Source organism: Pygocentrus nattereri, chromosome 19 (genome assembly GCF_015220715.1).
Source record: "Pygocentrus nattereri isolate fPygNat1 chromosome 19, fPygNat1.pri, whole genome shotgun sequence".
Classification (NCBI taxonomy): Eukaryota; Metazoa; Chordata; class Actinopteri; order Characiformes; family Serrasalmidae; genus Pygocentrus; species Pygocentrus nattereri.
Genome location: NC_051229.1, coordinates 17743222 through 17764005, shown reverse-complemented (window position 1 = coordinate 17764005; position 20784 = coordinate 17743222). Strand labels below are relative to the sequence as shown.

The window sequence follows — 20784 nt, the reverse complement described above, 5'->3', positions numbered from 1 at the left end:
CTAGAAAGAGAAGAGAAAGGGACTAGAGAGACAGAGAAAGAGAGAGAGACATAGGAGCTGTGGTAGAGGTGAGTGTCAGTGTGAGGGAAATGATGGGGATGGGAACACTCGGGGAGTTTACACATGGGTGAGATACAGTACAGCAGACAGCATGAATTTATGCATGAGGCAGGTGGCTACACAAGCCACAGAGAAAGATGTACAAATCAGTTACAGAGACACAACTGATATTCAAAACCACAGAAGGCAAGAGACAAACCTATAAAGCACTCTGAGAGGCATGGCTGAGTTATCCTGCAGAGACGAGCATTGGGAAGGATAGCCGTTACGCTAAGTCTTGCTCAATGTATGTCTGAGTTAGGTTAACATTACACAAAGTTTACAATATGATAGGTACTGCAGTTTTGCATCATAAGATATCAAACATTTTCAACAAAGAGATAAAAAGATTTTTTGTCTTGTGAAAATGTGCAAAACAAATATCCTACTTACATGGCTACATCTTTTAGGAATATCACAGATTTGTGTTTTAAAAGAACAATGGAAACCATTAGTATTTATGTCAATTTGGCTGTCAAACATGCAAGTGTTTTCTATAAATGTGTCATATTTTGCAAAACTCAGATACCTGCCTCCCTTTATTTAATTTTCAGTCAAAATGGCCATTAAGTATAAAATATTTTTACGTTACCATCATGAAAAAGAAAACAGAATATATAACATAATTAACAGAACACAAGACAGAAGCCACAAAAACACAATATTAAATTGTTCAGCATTTATTGTGTCCACCTCTTGCCTTAATTACAGGTTCCTGTCAATGCCTCTGTCTGGCCCAGCTGAAACTACAGCCAATGCAGCTGCCTCAGACTACAGTTCCCAGAACCCCTTGTTTGGTCACATGACTCACCTCTCTAACCGATGCATCTATCACCGGACTTCAAATCTCACACACCTGTTTTCCTGTGTATGTAGTCTGCTTGTTTATAATGCTTCATTGTGAAGTATCGTCTCCCTGCATACCAGCATTTTTCTGATGTCTGTTATCTCATTTTTGTGTATGACCTGAATATCGCTTATGACCTAAATTTTTACGTTGCCCCTTTGCTGATTTTTGGATTTCTGGTTTTCAACTTTTTGCTTCTGTTTTTTGACTGTGATTTTGGATCAAATCCTTTGGTATTAAAGTTTTGAACTTAAGCCTCATCTGCAAGCATCTGGTTCCGTCTGCCATTGCTACACTTCCACTCTTTTGTTAGTAGACGTACTTTCAGCTCTTTTTGGTTTACTTTACTAATGTGTTAAAGTTACTAATATAAATCTAGTAACACTTACTATTTCTTGTATAATCCTTAGTTATGGAGGTAAATCTAGTTAAGATCAGTTAATGTGAAAGTCCTACAAACTGAAGAGTCTTTTGCCCAAAAACCTCCCAGCATTTTTAGCTGTTTTGTTGTTTTCCATTAACTCTTATTTTCTAAGCTACAATTATAATTATCTTTGCAAAGTGTTATTTTGTGACATACCATACTCTAAAGTTGTGAAGTCTGCATGCATTTGACACGTTTTCATTATTCTCACCATGATGGTATTTTGTGTTCAGTTCAGCCTTTCACAATGAGTGCTAACAGAATGGCAAATATGCATTAAGCTATTAGAGTCCTCAGAAATGGGTGATTTGTAGTCTTACCTAAGCCATGTATTCATTACTACAAAGCAGTCAATTCAATACCATATGGTTGTTTTAATTGATGTCAATACAATTATTTGTATATAATTATGATACTTATTATTCATAAGTTAGCTTGACTAATTCAAGAGTATGCAAAACTTGAAACAGTAGAGTACTGCCAGCTCAATGGAAGCCTTTTAAAATCACTGGGCTGTTTGAGTTAAACTCACTTGCTGCAAAAATGTGGATCACTGAAAATTACAAAGTAACTATCAGTCCCATATAAAGTTTGTCACGATGGGTTCCTCCCACTCTTCCACGTGCATTTGTTGTGTTTACCTCCCAGTCTTCCATGTGCGTCTGTTTATCATGTCCACATGCATTTGTTGTGATTCTGTCGCAGTCCTACCCCTTGTTTTCTTGACTCCGCCCCTGATTTGTTCCACCTGTTTTCTGCCTGTCCCTTGTATTTAAGCCCTGTGTTTGCCCCTTGTGTTTGCTGGTCTTTGTTTGATGTATGTGCTGAATGTTTGAGTTGTACATTTGCAATTTGTTCTCTGTGTTTAGCCTGTGTTCTGTTCGTCATGCCTGTCCCATGATCTCTTCGTGTTGGCTGTATGAACCTGGACTATTCTGACCCTGGATTTGCCCAAAATAAAACGCATTTATCTCCGCATATGCGTCCACCTCCTCGCTCCCAGGCGTTAGAAAGTTATTTAAGCTTGGATCTGAGGAGTGTCTTATTTTTACAAGGCAATGAGCTTTTTTTTGTTTTTTAAAGTCAACTAGTTTAAGTTTATATTGCAGGGATATCTGTTCCCACCAAACATTTATCCAAATTCAGTCTTAGAAAATGGATGTATTTTCTGTTTCTCACAATCCAAAAACATTCTAATCACAAATTTAGACTCATCATTTCACAAAACATCATTCCACATTCTAGTTCTAGTGCAATTCTTTTTGGTCTGTTTCCTTTTCTCAGCAAGGGCTTCTTGACAGCTACAAATCCTTTTAGACTCATGGTGTTGAGTAGTTTTCTAACAATGCAAGCACCTGTGGATTTTTTCAAATCGGAAGCAAGAGTGGAGCATGATTTTCTCCAGTGTTATAAAGATGAGTACTGTTTTAGAGTACTGTTTATTTGACTGTGACAGTTTTTCGTACCAGGTGTTGCAGGTGGTTGTCAGGAGTCCAATTTTCTCTGTAATGCTACTTTTGAATACTCCTGTTTTTTCACTTACTTTTTTTTGATCTTCTCATTCCTTCCATCTCCTCAGACATCTCCTGACAAATGAATTACTTGCACTTAATGGCCATTTCAACTGGAAATAAAAGAAATGACGGGTGGTCTCTATTTTTTATGCCGTACTGTATTTGGTTGACAGTGCATATTGTATCTGCACCCATATTGAGGGTAATGCATTATTATGCGCACCGTAACACTGACTCTGAGTGTGCGTGTGTGTGTTTAGCGTAAGTCTGCTGCTACTCTGAGATGTTCTCGTGAGGGTGTGTGAGTTGCATATGCTAGACTGAGATGCTGATGAGTGTGTTTGGTATGCTAGCCGCTGCATCAGGCCGAAAGTGCGTGTGTGTGTTTGGAATGCCTGCCGCTCCGCTAGACTGGGCTGAGTGTGTGTTTTAATTGAGACACGGAGGAATGAGGCATGCAATGCTCTAATAAACAGGTAATTATGCAACTCCCCTCTCCTCATCAGCAGATTGGGAAGCCATTAGAGAACCCGCCATATTCTAGACACAAACACTGACACACACACAAAAACACGCACACAGTGGTCCTGCTACAGCTCGGAACAATTAAGCATCCATCAGACTTAACCTGTGAGGTCATCAGCCCTCGCCGGAGCACTCGCTCTCCACAGGCCAGATTAGCCAAGTGACAAACGCACAAGCTTTAATCCCTTTATTTATTATTCCATTCTGCTCGCCTCGGCTTATAGCCAGGCCTGATTAATTGCTTAGGATTCGCACAACCACACACCCACACATACAGCCATGCAATTTAATATGCTGCACTGGCTATTACAAATTCTGTTATATTAGTGTAAACACAAACATGTATCATAGTGATTTCTGCATATGCACACATACATGCCAACTTTGTTCAGGACGTATGGTCATACACCTGTATGGTCACACCAGCTGGAGTTAAACTTTCATGTTTGTGAAATGTCTGTGATTTAATCCAATCACAGAGGTTTTATATATTATATTGTGTTTGTTAGCAGTCACACAGTGTTGATGAGCCAGTGACCGAATGCCCTTGTAACATCGTGTCCAGTTTTGTCTATATCTTCCCTGTTCATCTGTGTGCTTGGTTTGGTCTCCTCCCTGGTCCTGCCCCCTTGTAATTGTGTTCATCTGTCTGTAGCTCCTCCCTCTCTTTTTCCAGGTCTTCTGTGTTTTCTCTCTGTGTATTGATACCCCTGTGTTTGGTTCAGTTTTCGTCTTGCATTTTCTGTCTGTTCCTTAGTTTCTGTTTGTGTAACTTTATGGATTTGTTTATTATTTTGAACCTTTGTTATTCTTTGTTATTATTTGTTGTTTTTTTTTAAATAAAGCAATTTGCAGGTGTCCAGTGTATGTGTGTGTGTGTGTGTGCCAACTTGTGTGGGTGTGTGTGTATATATAATGTTGTGTCATATGTATTATAATCTCATCACTGTCAGAACAAAACTTTGTATGCCTAAAATGGTAACTTAAGCGGAGAAGGATAAACTTGATTGTAACAAAGAGAGTTTGTACCATTTCTGTGCATGTCTGTTCATCATGAAATAAAAGGGCAACTAGACTCTTGTTACTAGAATTTTTCAAAATGTATAGCATGTCCTATATCTGTATGTCAGTACCTGAATACACAAAGCTCCGAAATAGTCTTGGGACACCTCTATCATCATTTTTTTTTTTTTTTCGTTTTGTTTTGTTTTTTAGAATTATTTAATTTGTTAATGTTTTATGAAAATTGTGCTTTACCATATTCAAAAACACATAATTTCAGCTATATAATAACTTATATATCAATATTTTGAGCCCAACTACATGCGTTCTACTTCAAAACTAATGTTGGGACACTAATCCAAATGCACAATGTTCAATCTGAAAACATTCTTAACTTGTTTTGAACCATTTATACATTCTGAAATTTGAACACAATGGAGAGGGCTACCAGAGCTTTCAATTCATGCAAAATAACTAACTAAATAAATAAAAATCTCAAACACATCTGAATAAAACACTTATGAACATATTGTCACTCAGTTCACCCACTGGATATGACATACACCACTGCATGATGTTTATGCGATTTTACTTATTCTCATACTGAACATTATAATTTATGGCTGTTTTAGTATATATTATTCTATATCTTTACTTCTTCTATTTATGCATCTGTATAATAATGTTTGACAATTCTTTTGCTTTTGTAGTGCTCTTTACTGTGTTTTGCTGCTTTGATAGAAGACTTTCCCTCTGGGATTAATAAAGTGATCTATCTGTCTGTCTGTCTGTCTATCTATTTAAAATATCTACAGTAACAGTAGCCCTGTTTTTCTCTGCATTTAACTGTGTCAAGAATTGTGAAAACAAACTCAAACTGTAAGAATTTCTCACCTTGTGTAGCGATGTAGTGGTTTGGCCTGTGGTAGCCCTGTGAATAAGAATGAAGAGACAATTCCTTTAAAATGTGACATAAAGACATATACTACATAATGACATGACTGAGAAGCTTGGATCTACAGTGTCATTTGTTTTTCATAGCGTGGTGTTGAATAACAGAGAGCTCTCATTCATTTTAGAGCAAACTTTTAAGCAAATCTGTCGAAACATCTGTGACCTTTGACCTGCTCTTAAATGGCATAAATATAGTAACTCCACTGGCAGATTAACTAATGAGGGTTACAGCACACACACACACACACACACACACACACACACACACACACACACACACACACACACACACACACACTAAAATACATACACAGAGCAGTCAAACATGGCCTAGGGCTCCGCTGGGGCCCTTGTGATGACAGGTCATAAATAACGGAGATAAAAAAATAAATAAGCAAACAAAGGCGTAAAAAGTCAGCAATTTGTCAACAAGTCATTAGCACTGCGGCCCTGTTCTGTTTACTAAGGACTCTCCCCTGGAGACATCACACACACAGAATACATCACACTGGACAAATAAAACTTGAGAGGATTAGTGGCTAATCCCCGAGAGAAGAGTCATATCGAAAGGATTATCAGTAGTTATATTGTTTTGCGAGTGTGTGCATGCTTCTGTGTGCATGTGCGTGTGTGTGTCCTCTCCTGAGACAGGAGTAGTTGTAGGGAGAAAAGAAAACCCTGAGAAAGGAAAAAAGTATGTGTAGGGCTGATAGAAGGATAGAGAGATGAGCTTTGCCATTCTTTTTATCTCTCACATATTCAATTTAATACCACTCTGATTAACACCTCCCCAGAGACAGACACAAGCAGAGCCACAAATGCCAAGGAATTTCTCTCTTTTTCCTTTCACTTCTTCTCTCTGTATTGCTCCCTCCCTCCCTTTCCTGTCACTCTCTTGTTTCTCTGTCTGTTTTCTTTCTCTACCTGTTTTTCTTCCTGTCTGTCTTTTCTCTACCCCTCTTTTTTTTCCTTCACCCCTCTCTTCTCTTTCTCTACCCCCTCTCTTTCTGGATCCCTTGTCCTCTCTTCTCCCTCTCTGTTTCTGCTTCTCTTTCTTGCCTTCTTCCCTCTCCTTGTCTCCCACTTTTGTACTCTCTCTCCATTTCTCTTTTCTTTTCTCTCTCTACCTCTCTCTTTCTGTTTCTCCTGGCCTTTCTTTCTCCTTTCCCTGCCCCCTCTTCTCTCTCTCCCTCACTTTTCTCTCCATCTCTTTTTGTCTCACTCTCTTCCTCTTTTCTCTCCCTGTCTCCCTTTCTGACACTTTTTCTCTCTCCCTTGCTCCCAAACCTTCTGTCTCTCCTTACCTTCCTCTCTGCTCTCTCCCTGCCTCTCTTTCTCATTTGTAGCCTCCTCTCTTTCTCTCTTCCTATCTCTACTTTTTTCCCTCTTTCTCTATCTGTATCTTTCCCTTTTCGTTCTTCTCTCATTTTCCTCTCTCTCCCTCCATCTCACTCTCGCTGCCTCTCTCTCTCTCGCTGCTAAGCGCCGGCTTGTTTGTTCTTTTGCGTGTTCACTGTTGCTTGAAACACCGTTGGATTAACACAACAGCTACAGCGAGGGCTGAACAAGTGCTCTTCTGTCTCTTTCACTCTCTCTCCTCTCTGCCCCCCCCCCCACTAATAAAGGTGCATTTCTGAGCCACCAGAAATCCTAAGTGGTCATTATGTGGACTTCTATGTAAGTGAATGTAAATGACAAACAATCACAATGACTGGTTCCAGCAAAAAGCATTCAGCTAGCAACAATCTTCCATCACCCTATCCCCACCCCCAACTACACACAAACCCACACATCTCCCTTTATAACACACTTTCAGGACAAAAAAATGCATATGAATGTTCCAAAAGAGGTCTAAATGTAGCAGCAATGTGCCATCGATAAAGTTTATTAGTCGGGAGGAGCTCCGAGAGGCAGGTTAAAAGCCTCTCTTTCTGACTAAGGCGAAAGAGAAGGAGGAGAGAAAGAGGAAAAAGCTTCATCTATTCAGTGTTCGGCTGAGCGGCATGGCTAAGTACCTCGCCAATGAGGCAGCCGGCAAAGCCGGCAAAGCCTTTTCAGTCACAACTCCCTTTAATATGCATTTATTCTTATCTAATAATGGGCCTGGGCTTTGTGAAGGACTTCACTTAAGCACTCCCCCAACATAAAGAGTAATAAACTGACTGACAGAAAGAGTGCAGAAAGACAGAGGGATAGAAACAATAAGGGGGCAGGAATGAGGGAGAGAGCAGTCGTAAATAATTGAAGTTCTTGCATTTACAAAGTGGCCCACCTTGCATTATGCATTCATGATTGTCAAGGTAGGTTAACGCATCCTAATAACCAGACTTAACAAATAGCCGCATTAGAGGTGGATAGAGAGGCATTTTCAAGTTTATAAAAAACTCAAAAATACCTCTCCATCAGTTTCACTGTCTGCTTCATCACTCTGACTAGAGAGACATTACTGAGGTAGATGAAGACGGACTAACTGTCCAAAAGTTTGCACACACTGACTCATCCAGCATTTCTTCTGAAGTCATGGGTATTAATAGAAAGTTTCTCCTTTCTTTGATGCAGTAACACCAAATTTCAGAACATTGCTGTGAGGATTTGACTGCAAGAGTACTAGGGAGGTCAGGTACTGATGTTGGATGATTTGCTCTCGATCAAATGTATCACAAAGGTATTGAATGGGGCTCTATCACCCCAAACTGGGAACCTCTGACAGTTGTATCTACGATTGGTCTGAGGATTCTGTTTGAACCAATCAATTAGACTGTTGCTTCACCGCATCACTGTCTGCTAGTGTGAACGCATTGTTGTGCTGCTGCTCCAGAGCATCCCATTCTATTGAAAATGTGTTTCTATGGATATACAAGCTGTGTCAGCACATTATTTTTTACAGGGTGCACAATCTTGTCATCATGTAATGAGCCAAAGGGATTTTTATAATTAACTGGTATATAATTTATTATTTGATAAATGAAAAAGTCTAGAGTTTAAGGGGTTAAACACCAGACGGCCAGGCTTCTGAATAGTCCATCTGTCCACTTTCCTCAGTCACACTGTTAAATTCTTTTATCCTCCATCACTTTATTCATTTCCATTCCAGCCTCCATTTCTCCACTGTCACTGATGGCTCTGTAATTTATGCTGCTAAACTGTATTCCTGTCTACTCTCAGCCCTGTTCAGAGGCAATCAGCTGCCTTAATATTTTTAAGGTCATGAAATCAAAAGTTTGTAAGTTCAGGGTAAGCCATGAATATGTAATTGCATATTTTTCAGCTGATGCAACTCAAAAAATATTCCCTTCCCTTTGTATAAGTAGGTGTGATAAAATCTTAAAAGTAATCGCAAACAAAAAAATCACAAGTGACTTTGTCAATATTTGGTGAATGACTACATAATAAAATAACTACTAACCACCACCATTAACAAAAAAGATAAATGTTAGAAACAGCAATAAACAATTAAGCTACAATAACTTCTGTACTCCACTGAAAACACTTGGCTGATGACAGAATATTGGTATCAAACATCATTGTCAAAGAACACTAAATAATGATAGAAAGCCCCCATTTCTGGGAGGCCCCTTTGTTTTGTGTATTTGTGCAAATTGTATTAGAAGATGGACATTCATGGACTTCATGGTTAAAATAATAAACCCCTGCAAAATGCAAACCTAAGCTTTGGCATGAAGATAACAGACTGTAACTGTAGCACCATTTTATACAGAACTTAAGGTGGAACTGAACAAGCTAGGAGCCATAATGTAACTGCTGCACCCTTTAAAGTGGAAGAGAAAGCTTTAAGTTAAAAGCTGGCAAACAAGAATCCTGGTGCCAGAATGTAACTGCTGTAACATTTAAGGTAGAACAAAAAATCTGAATAAAAAGCTGGTGAATAAGAAGCCTGATACCAGAACATAACTGTTGCAGCATTTAATGTGGGACAAAAATTTCAATAAGAAATTGTCAAACAAGAAGCCAGGCACCAGTGTGTCCCTGCTGCGAATTTAAGGTGGGACAAAAAATTGAGTTAGATTATGCAAAATAAGAACTCCACTTCAGCCTTGTAAAAATGCAAAGAATGCTGGAACATAACAGTGTTCAAAATGAAAGTGCTACTCTAGTTTCAGTAAATCTATCATGGACTGCTCTTTTTATTTAAAATTGTCAATAGGACTGAAAAGCTAACAGGTCCACAAACTTAAAAAGAGGACATTGCTGAAAACACTTAATAAATTCACTTCAGTCCAACTAGTGAATATATTTTAAGGGTTTTCCACTCAATCAAACTCAAAGAACAATCCAAAGAATTTTATGTTTGGGGTTTACAGCTTAGTTTCATTGTAATTCCTGAATGATTAGTCTACAGATGAATAAACGAATAATAAGCATATGCCTTATTAAGTTAAAGTATAAGTTAAAGTGCATGCAGGCACATGTGAGTATTAAAGATGTGGATGTATGTGTGTGGTAGTGTTTCTCTCAGTTGAAGTGTGTTTAGTGTGTTCTATAGCAGATCTGTCAGTGTCTCTCTCATCCTGTTGCTTCCTGTGGTGTGTCTGTTTCAGTGGTATGCCCTGCTGAGATTGTGCTACTCTACCCGCCACTGCCACTTTCATGTCCCGCACTGCGCTACATCTGCTGAATCTGCATGCATATGTTTGTGTGTGTATGTGAGTATGTGTGAGTGTGTGTGTATGTATGTATATGGGTATGCACTGGTACCTGCTTCTGTCCTATTTCCTGTGTGTGACTGTGTGTGTATGAGTAAGTGAGTGTGCACCGGTGTCCCCCTTTTGCCCTAGTTCTCTTTGCTGTGCAACAAGAATATTGTTGGTGCTGTGCATGTGTTGTGCTAAGTGTGTGGTGTGCATGTGTGTGTGCCGTGACCTTTGCGGGAAGGCACTGGCTGCTGTCTGTACTCACATCAACGTAATTTGCATTAATGTAATCGGAGCTCTGTTCTCCCTCCAGGCTCTGGAGACGCACACGAGAGTGATCATCTAAAAAAACCACACAACCAGAAACAAGACACATTACACACCAGCAAGAACAGAGAGAGACAAAGACACAGACAAAGAGAGAGACAGAGAGAAAATGAGAGAGCAGCACACGTAACAAAAAGAGAGAGAAGAGAAGGAGGCAAATATAAAGAGAAAGACAAGGCAGAGAAGAGAATATGAGAGAAAGGGAGTAATAATGAGACTAGATATATAGATAGATAAACAGCTAAATTGATATGTTCTCATTCTCTGTCTCCATTCTTCTCTGTTCCTATATATGTGTGTATTACACTCACACACACACACACACACACATTATATATATATATTTATATGTTTGTGTTATGGACAAAACACCTGGACACACCTCTTAACATCAGCACAAAAATTCATGGTATGAGTTTCTATGGCCAAGCTAGGATGAAGTGGTTTAAAGAACCCTGCCACTGAAGTGTAAACGTATTCTGTGGAGTGACGAGTCATGCTTCTCTGGCAGTCTCATAGATGATCTTGGGTTTGAGGGGAATCTCAATGCTAAGACATTTTATCATACTGAGACATTTTGGACAATTGTACACTTCCAACTTCGTGGGAACAGTTTGGGGAAAGCCCTTTTCTGGTACAGCATGACTGAGCCCCAGTGCACAAAGCAAGGTCCATAAAGGCATGGCTAGGTAATCTCGTAGTAAGCCCTCCCAGAAGAGTGGAAGCTGTTACAGCTGCAAAAGGGGGACAAACTCCATATTATTGCCTATGGATTTAGAACGGCATGTCATAATAGCACCTGTAGATGTAATGCATAGGTATCCCAATACATTGGTCCGTTTAGTGTATATAAAGAGAGAGATAGAAAGAGACAAAAAATAACAAAAATGAGTATGAATGCAGGTAATAAAGAGAGAAAGAGAAATAGAAAGATAAAAATGGAGGGAGAGGAGAGTAAGAAAAATGGAGGAAGAGAGAAACAGAAAGATGTTAACAGAGAGAGGACAACGAGAGAGAGAGATAGCAAGAGTGGGAGAGAGAATGAGACAAAGAGAGAATGAAAGAGCAGGTAATTAAGAGAGAAAGAAAAAAGACCACGAGAAAGAGAGAGACAGAATAAACAGAATGAGAAAGAAAGAAAACACATGCAATAAAGACAGAAAAAAGAGAGGTAAGGTAGAGAGAAAGCCGCTGATCAAGAAGCAAAGAGAGAGAAACAGACAGAAACATATATAGTAACGTCCAGCGACTGTATTTACCTTGCTACCTAGCTTTTATAATTAACACAAAATAACTTCACAAACAGAAACACGTACACTCAGGCTTAAAGGGTCCATATGCTATATTTTTCTTGTATTTCATTTATTTCCTCTATGTTTATGTATCAATAACATAATTCATTTTACATTACCATTTCCAACCTCTCTTTATCCCTTACAATCAAACAGGCTGCTTTTGTTACTGTGCCTTCAAGACTTTGACCTCGGATGTTTCATTGTGCCACATTTCAAAGCAGTTTATGCTGAAACACTTCTTGACTTCAGCATGAATGGGTGGGGCTAAACAGCTCTAGACTGAATAGGTGAAGACATGTAAATAAGTTATTTTCTGCGACATCACAAAAACAAATTCAAAACAAGCTGTTTTTTCCAGCTTAGTTTATATATATATATATGGTTTATAAAAATATATGGTTCTCAGGCGGGAAAGGGTGGAGAGCCCTCTCTGGGTCAGGGATGAGCTCTTGCCTCAAGAGGAGGAGTTTAAGTATCTCGCGGGAGATTGACAGGCGGATTGGTGCTGGGTCAGCAGTGATGGCTCTTTACCGGTCTGTTGTGGTAAAGAAAGAGCTGAGCCATAAGGCAAGGCTCTCGATTTACTGGTCGATCTATGTTCCCACCCTCACCTATGGTCATGAGTTTTGGGTAATGACCGAAAGAACGAGATCGCGAATACAAGCGGCTGAAATGAGTTTCCTCCCTAGGGTGTCTGGACTCCCTTCGAGATAGGGTGAGAAGTTCGAATAATCCGGGAGGCACTCGGAGTAGAGAGCCGCTGCTTCTCCACGTCGAGAGGAGTCAGCTGAGGTGGTTCGGTCATCTGGTTAGGATGCCTCCTGGACGCCTCCCTTGGGAGATGTCACAGGCAAGTCCAACCGGGAGGAGACCCCGGGGAAGACCCAGGACACGCTGGTGTGACTATATCGCCCAGCTGGCCTGGGAGCGCCTCGGAATCCCCCCCAGGGAGCTAGTGGAAGTGGCTGGGGAAAGGGAGGTCTGGGCCTCATTGCTTAGGATGCTGCCCCCGCGGCCCGAACCCCGGAGAAGCGGAAGATGATGGATGGATGGATGGATATATATATATATATATATATATGTGTGTGTGTGTAGTGAATGGACCGTAACAATATTTAATTACTACATCAAACTTGTCTATTTAAAAAAGGGAGGAAAATTTGTTTTCCCATGATATGGGCCCTTTAAAATAAAATCTGTTGTAAACTATTCCATCACACACTTTTACATATATTTATATGTGTAAATCTCTTCCAGTTAGCAGCATGCCTTGTGGATAGATGAGAAGTCCTAGCAAAAGGCATGCAGTCATAGATAAGCAGTTCCCTCACTCTGATGCTGATGGAAATGTGCACGGATGAATATTGCTCAGGCCTAACTGAGGCCTTTCTGATAAGAGTGAAATGAAAGCATCAGCGCAGGCCTGGTTAATATAAGAAGAATGAATAAGACAGAGCGGAGGAGAAATGGGTGCGGCCACTGGCCAGAGCTGAGCTCTTTCATACACACATGCAATTATGTTTCCATAGCGATTCTTCATCCGGTTCTCGTCTTTCTTGGCAGAGTCCCATGGTGCTGACTGTCCCTCAAAAAAACTCTGAAAAAGAGAGAGACAGAAAGAGATAGAAAAACAAGACATATGAGAAGAGTCTTGTGTCAGCTCTTTAAAAAGACACAAGTACAGAATCTTCTCCAGGATCTCTTTAAGTAAAGTAAGCACAAAGGAACGAAGGAGAGAGCAAGAGAAAAAAAAGTGTAAGGATCATTATCTGATGAGACAGCATAGAGGAGTCCCACTGCGCTGTGTCAAAATCAGAGCCCATTAGAACACCGGCTGGCATATGTGTCCTGCCCAAAGCCTTCCCCAAGTGACCCTCCTAGCACAACCACCAGCTTCACACTCAAATGGTTCCCTTGGTGTCCTTATCACTGCCTGTGTCCTGAGAAAGGTTCCAGCCTGTGAACAAGTGTGTGTTTGGATGTCAAAGAAAAAACACACAAAAAAACACCAGGTTGCCTTCAGCTTGCCATTATCTTTTTGATCTTGACTACTGCATCCCAGTTAAAGAGGATATATTCTACATTGTGCCCTGTGATGGACTGGCAACATGTCCAGGGTGTATCCTGCCTTCCGCCCAATGACCGCCGGGATAAGCTCCAGCACCCCCCGTGACCCAGAAGGAGAAGCAGCATAGACGATGTATGTGTGTGTATTCTACACTGTTATTGGATTTTGTATCTTTGTATGTTTGTTTCAGCTCTAAGGTCCACTTACAATGTTTGTGTGGTTTTATGTCTCAAAAGCAGCCATACTTCATTGTTACATGATCCCCTAATTATCCATCCAGCTGTTCAAAAAGAAGTTCAGCTTAAAATATATAGAACAAAGCCACTCCGGTTGGCTGTCTGTAAGCTTTGGAAGGCTGCAGTGATGTACTTGTTTCCTGACAGACAGAAACAGCACAACATTCAATCGTTTCCCCATGTTCCAAACCAATAACTCTACTACAGACAATCTTGGGTACAATCTAGGGCACAGAACAGGTTTCTGTTCTTTAAATGATGTACGTAAAGAGACTGGCATACTAACAGCGCCGCCTTGTGGAGAAACTTCAGGCTCCTAAATGTGCACAAATGAGTGAGTTCCAAAGCCATGTACATAAGCTATACATAGTTAAAAACAGTTATGTCTGGTATGTAAAGGGGAGCAAACAGTACTGTTTAATAGTGGAAGAATGTTTACGTACTACCTCAAGCTATTTTATTCAAAACAGAAAGTATTTTATTTTCTGATGATGAGGTCCCTTCAAGCCCAATTATGAAAATTTATTTTGGTAGTTCACATAGTGCTGGGACGTTCAAGGACCCCAACCATGCCAGGCTGCGCAAACATGATTTACAGGCACCACATCAACAATAACAACTGCAAAAACAAGGCCGAAGGTGGTGGAAGCGCATGTTTGTCCTGCTTCAGTCCCTCAGGAATGGGGCAACAGCTACTACAGTGCTCATGCATATTGGAAGATGGGGGGCTACTAATGTTCAAGCACAGTCCTGCTCCATCAGGATTATAGGAGATTAAAAAAGGAAAGCAAAGTCAGAAAGCTGATCAGTCATTCGGACACTGTGTTATGATGAGCTTTATAGGATGTTAGAGTTCGTGTGAGGGTTTTTGGCTGAGAGGAAGAAAAAGAGATTGAGAGAAAGAGAGAGATCGTCACCCGAGTCATATTTCACTTCATTATGACTGTAGGATTAGCCGAATGTCATCTCAGTTCCATCTGCAGGTGATGACTGTTTTTTGTCTTTTGCACTGTGTCTTGATGGAAATGTGACCAGCATATGGATTAAAAGAAGGCTTTTTATTCTATGTTTGAAGAAAATATAGGTTGAGGTCTTGACAGACATGAGAAGTTTGAAGACTTTGAGGGGCATGACTTCTGCACATGCTGTTATGTCATAATAAGAGAAGCGCATGCAGTACTGAATCTAAAAGTATATTGTGCTATTTGAAAATTGGGCATTTTAAATTTGGTCTGAACTACAGAGAAGATGAGTGCATAAGCAGCTGAAATTTTGCCTCACAAATGGTCTCACATTTATCAAAACTTCCAAATGGGAGTAATATAAAAATATTATTCAAATAAAGAGATGAGAAATGTATACAGTATAAATTGCATAAGTGTTAGACGTGTACATGAGCACTGAATAAGGGACATTCTAAAAACTCCTAGGTTGTTTTTTTCTACGCAAACACTGGGTTGAGCCTGTTGGGGTTATTTTCCTCAACGCTTGGTAGCGAGCCCAGCTGCTGGATTTGTGACCGTATGACAATAATAACTCAGCCAGTGGGTTAATTTCAAACTATAACAGCCTGCGGAGAAGCCTTTAGAACAGACAATTTAACGGCTTCTCATCAAGCGGCAGCACACGGAGTCACAGCTGACAGGAATCAGTGAGCAATATTTTATAAAATATTCCAAAATCTGGCTGGTGAAAATGCTTGTATTTTGCATTACTTTCTAGTTTAATACAAAGACAAATTACAAATCGTATTATCAGCAATTTAAGTGAAATTTATGAATGTTTACATGGATTTCAGAATTTCTTAGCATTTGGTATGTCCCTCTTCTGCTTTAATGACAGTGTGCGCTCAAGCTGACTCTATATGTTTAATCAGTAGATCAAATCCGCCTGAGAGTTGTCTGAACGTGTTTCAATGGAAGGAAAAAAGCTGACCTATAAATACAAAGGTCTTAACATGGTCAATGTCACAACCTGAATACTGACCCAGAAATAGCACAGAAATAGGAATACAATTTCTATCCGTTTGAACGAGCCGGGTAAACCTCTAAATAATCCATTAAATAGAAGAATAATAATCATGTAAACACCTGAATCCGATTACATTCCAATCGGAACGTGTAAGTCCGTTCTGCGCATGTGTGTCGCATCATAGCGAAAGGTTTATAATGTTTAACATGGCGGAGCAGAAACTGGTCTGCAGAGAGGAAGTTTATGCTCTGATCCTTAAAAGACGGCGGTGGGACGGACGTCCAGCTTATGTGTCTCAGAACATGACGTTTTTCTCTTGCCGATTCTTTTATAAGTACATGTGAAAGACGTTTTTCTGAGTCTGACATCAGTTTAAAGCAGTTAAAAACACAAGCGCGTCAACTGGAAACTCGTCTCATGCCAACTGGACCTCACGTGATGTTCGCTGTCAGGGTAACGTTTACTCTAAGTGCTACTCCCTGCAAGCACGTCATTGTGCATCGGACAGTAGAATAGAGTGAGCATAAATACCTCAGTCTGAATCTGTAATCTGATTGTATTCAGTCGATTGGCAAAAATCTTTGCAGGTAAACACAGCTAATCTTAAGAAATTTACACAGCAACAAAAAAGTATACTTCCAGATCAGTTTACTGCTGTAGAATCTGGTGATAAGGAAAGGTAGACGTCAGATTCAGATATCCTTGGGAAAACACTGAAGATCTTGGTTCTGCCAATAAAAATAAATACTTACTAAACTACAAATAGGCTGAATAAAGCGCTGTTCAAATTCAAAATACTGGAAATCACACTATTTTTATAATGTATCTGAAATCTGATTAGTCAATTTTTTTATCTAACTGTAAAGGAATATTGTTACAGAAAAAAACCCAAAACACTATTACATGTATTCCGTTACTACCCAAACTTTTATATGGCTCACCTTGGCTTGAGCAAGTGTTAACGCTATAAGCACCGTCAATCATGACATATAAAAGTATGCATAATAATAAGAGAGCCACATCTGTAATAGAAATAACAGAACCATATCCATAGCTTCAAAGCATACGCAGTAATACCATTTCCCTCGTTAAGTCTCAAGGAAACAAAGTCACACTGTGAAGAAAAGAAAAAAAGATTTACTTCAGCTTAAAAAATAGATAGGAAAGGGGAGAAAAAACTGAAGGAAGATGAACATCAAATAAAGCTATTATCACTTTGTGTGACTGCTTCCACCACTTTTTAGGTCTCTCTCTCCTACAAACCTGCAAAGGAGAAAAAAAATCTCTATTTTAATTGCAGTTTTTGCCTTTATTTGGCTACACTGGGTGCCTCACTTGAAGTACTCCTCTTTGAAAGCACTCTTTGCTGAGAGAAAGAAAGAACAATTTTGACATAAATTCAAAGACGCTCCTGGAACAGAAGGAGAGAGTGACAAGCGTTTACGTTCACTGCGCAGCCTCGCAGAGAACACCAGGCAAAACAGAATAATTGATATCATTTCCTATAATTAATTCATATGGTAAAACTCGGCTGATGACATCTTAGTTTTCAGCGAGTCGGGAGATGATGATAAGCATATGGGTGGATATTATTAGTCCAGCTGTGGAAGGGTTTCTTTTGTTGTGATAATTTTACCCATATTTGCTATTCACATTTTCAGTATAAAACCTCAAGAATAACTCAAAAAACAAATTAACGAGGAGGACCCAATGCTTTCCTAAAATTCAGCTGTGCTTCTTAATAATGTTGGCCCACACAACAATATCTATATATTTAATACAAACCAAAAAGTTTCCGATGTTTTTCAGTCTGAAAGTGCCAATTTCCCACATTTTTCATGCATTTTCTTGTTTCCTCTTGAGTCTTGTTATGAGTTTGTGTGGGTTTATATACCAAAAAACATCTATGCATGAGTATGGATAATAATAGGAGAACAATATCTGTAACAGAACTAATAATTAATTTCTGCATGAGCATTTTCCAACCTCTCTTTATACTTATATAAATATAGTAATATTAAATTAAACAGATAGTAGCGGGTAGGAGCTATACATTTTTCAGTGTCAGTAAAAAATGCACAACTAAACAACTAAGTATTATTAATATCATATGTTATCATTATGGTATGTTAACATCATATCTTATGTTTAGTGTGACCACCCTTTGACTTTATTACAGCTTTTGTTCTTTGCTTTCAGTTTTTTTCAGATAAATCTGTAATAACATTTCTACACACCTCCAAAGTTCAGTTCAGTCAGAAGTTGGTTATACTTTCTGTTTTTCACAGTCCAAGTAAACCCAATTTTGACTCCTCAGTCCATAAAACCTTGCTCTACATCTCAGATATCCAATATCGCTATGGCATGCGCCTGTCCCCCAGGTCCTGACGACTGATAGTGAGACCAGTCAAAACAGTCATTAAGTTATTTTTTATGAGATATTTCTGAGATAAGATATAACATAATCCACTTACATAATTGGATACAGAGACATGCAGTAAAGCTTGCAAATTGGTGAGATTGAATGTGTAATTGGGATTACTTGGATTGTGAGAAGCAGAAAATGCAAGAAACATACAAGCCTGAAGTTTGGAGGTGTGTAAAAATATGGCTGCAGATTTCTTTGAAAAACTAAAAGTACATCTCCCAAAAGTAATGCAAGTTGTAAAAAAGCAAAAAACTGTCTGGGTGGAAACACTCCTTATAACTTCAACATGAATGGATGGAGCTAAATTGCTGTAGGCTGAACAGACAAATAAACGGACGCAAATAAACATCAACACCTTTAGACCATGTTTAGCACTTACAGAGGAGCAAACTGAAACAATTTAACTACAATCATCACATCATTACAGCCTGGATCATAGCAAGTCATTTTGTCATGTTCATTTGCAAGATAATGTGAAATTAACATGAGCTGAATGCAATGACTGTAAAAAAATGATGCCTGGAATGAAACAAAACACATGAAACTCACATGAAACCATGGACAGCAAAGTATCTACGACAAAAAATGACTTCCATTCCTGCATCTTGCAAACTCTGGTTGCATACGCACAGCGGTGAGAGCATGCAAGACTGGGTGATAACATTCTTAGAGCATCTGTAGTGGTGTCATATCATTAACTGTTAGCATCCGTCAAACACAAGGCTTTGGCAGTGAGGAGACATGAGGACAGAAAACATTTCACAGTCACGTTCCACATGGCAGCACACAAAAATTTCCAACAATGGGCAGCAAATGGGGCTTGTTAATGTTACACGTTCATATGTACATCTGTGCGCTGTCAAATGTTTTCAGAACAAATCATAGTCTAGACACATTACATGACATAACTCTAGTTATGCTTCCATGCCGTTCTATGCCGTTTTTTTCACTTACCTAACTGGCTTATTGCAAGCTGCTAAACTAAGACCTATCATGTTAGCAACACAGCATACTATGTCTATCTAAGACAACCTATCATGTCAGCTAAAGGGACACTCTGGCCAAAATGAAAAACATAACCATCCTTACATCTGGAGTAAACATGCCTTCCGGTATCAAACAGCAGAGTTTTAGTAGTCAAAGTGAGACTCGCAGTTCACTTTCCTGTTGAAAGACTAGGAAAACACCATTCCGTTGCTGTATCTTGAAAGATCACTGGAAAAAAAGTCAACTGCTTTGGGGTGGATTTTTGAGGGAAGTCTTTTAAAGTGTTCCCTTTGTTTTAGCTGGTGAACAAAGAAGGAAGCCAGACAGCTAACATTACTGAGAGCTGAATATTAACTGCAACCATATAACCATCTTCATATCATCATTGCAACAGCAAGTACGGATTACTTGAGTGACAGAAACGACTCATAGATGAGGAAGACAGCAAGCTAAAAGCTTAGGTTAGCAAGGTAGCTTCCTGGCTTATCTTCTCTGGCTAAAACGGTCTCTGGTGTCCATTTTATGCTAAATAAAGACAGAACAGCTGATATGTTTTGTTGGATAAGCCACTGACACAACTTTTAAAGGCCCAGCACAGTATTTTATTTTTACTTTTGTATACTGCCCCTTAACCACTGTTTAGGAATTACACTTTGTGTGATCTCGGATGTCACAGATAACAGTAACTGACTATAGCAGGTCATAAGCTACCTTATATGCCATATTCATAAACTGTGAAATCAACTGACCCTTCCATATTTTGCATGCTCCACATCGCTCTACAGTGTATGGTTAAAGCCTGTTAGGTAGACCTGGCTAACTAGCTGAATGAAACCTACCTAGAATGTTAGCTAGCAAGCTAATGCTAATAGCTGAGTCTCGGTCAACAGCGGAATCCACACCATGATTAAAAAGTGGCTAATCTAATTCTCTGTGAATTAAAGTAAAGGAGATCAATATGCAAGAAATGCACAGACGATAAAGTCCTTAAAATATGAACTGTGAACCGTCCACTAATTTTATTTAACCAGAGAATTAGCTGGCTAACAGACAGACACCTGGAAATGGCACAGGCTGCCTCACTTGAATGAACCTGAAGAGGGAGAATAAGAACTTGGCCCTGAACCTGAAAAGCTCAGTAGCAGTAGCAGCATCTCATTGGCACTGTTTTACAGTTATACTGGTTTCCATTTGTTAGCCAGCTAATCTTTAATCAAAGGTTTTGGATGTCAACAACACTATTAATGCAAGTAAGCTTATAACTTGCCAGTTTCTTGTTTGAATTTCTCAGTTGCACCTTAAATAGTGCAGCAGTTACATTCTACCTACATCCAGGCGGTTACGTTTGACAGGGCCATTAGATCTCTCTATTAGTCCTCTAGTTTAAAGAGCTGCACATTTCCAAATAAATATAGATTTGTGTGATGTAGTTATATGCTTTAATAGCCACTAATC

The 20784-nt window shown here is 39.4% G+C and overlaps 1 protein-coding gene across 9 annotated transcripts in view; it reads right to left on the bottom strand.

The window, feature by feature from the left end:
* Positions 1-20784, bottom strand: part of LOC108427207 (receptor-type tyrosine-protein phosphatase mu-like) — a 269465-nt gene that overhangs the window by 40972 nt on the left and 207709 nt on the right. For all 9 annotated transcript variants that reach the window (XM_037531160.1, XM_037531153.1, XM_037531154.1 and 6 more), the window contains 3 exons: positions 13149-13236; positions 10283-10359; positions 5306-5342 (listed from right to left, as the gene is read on the bottom strand). In XM_037531160.1, the coding sequence (XP_037387057.1) occupies positions 5306-5342; positions 10283-10359; positions 13149-13236 (202 nt within the window). The remainder of the gene's footprint in view (positions 1-5305; positions 5343-10282; positions 10360-13148; positions 13237-20784) is intronic.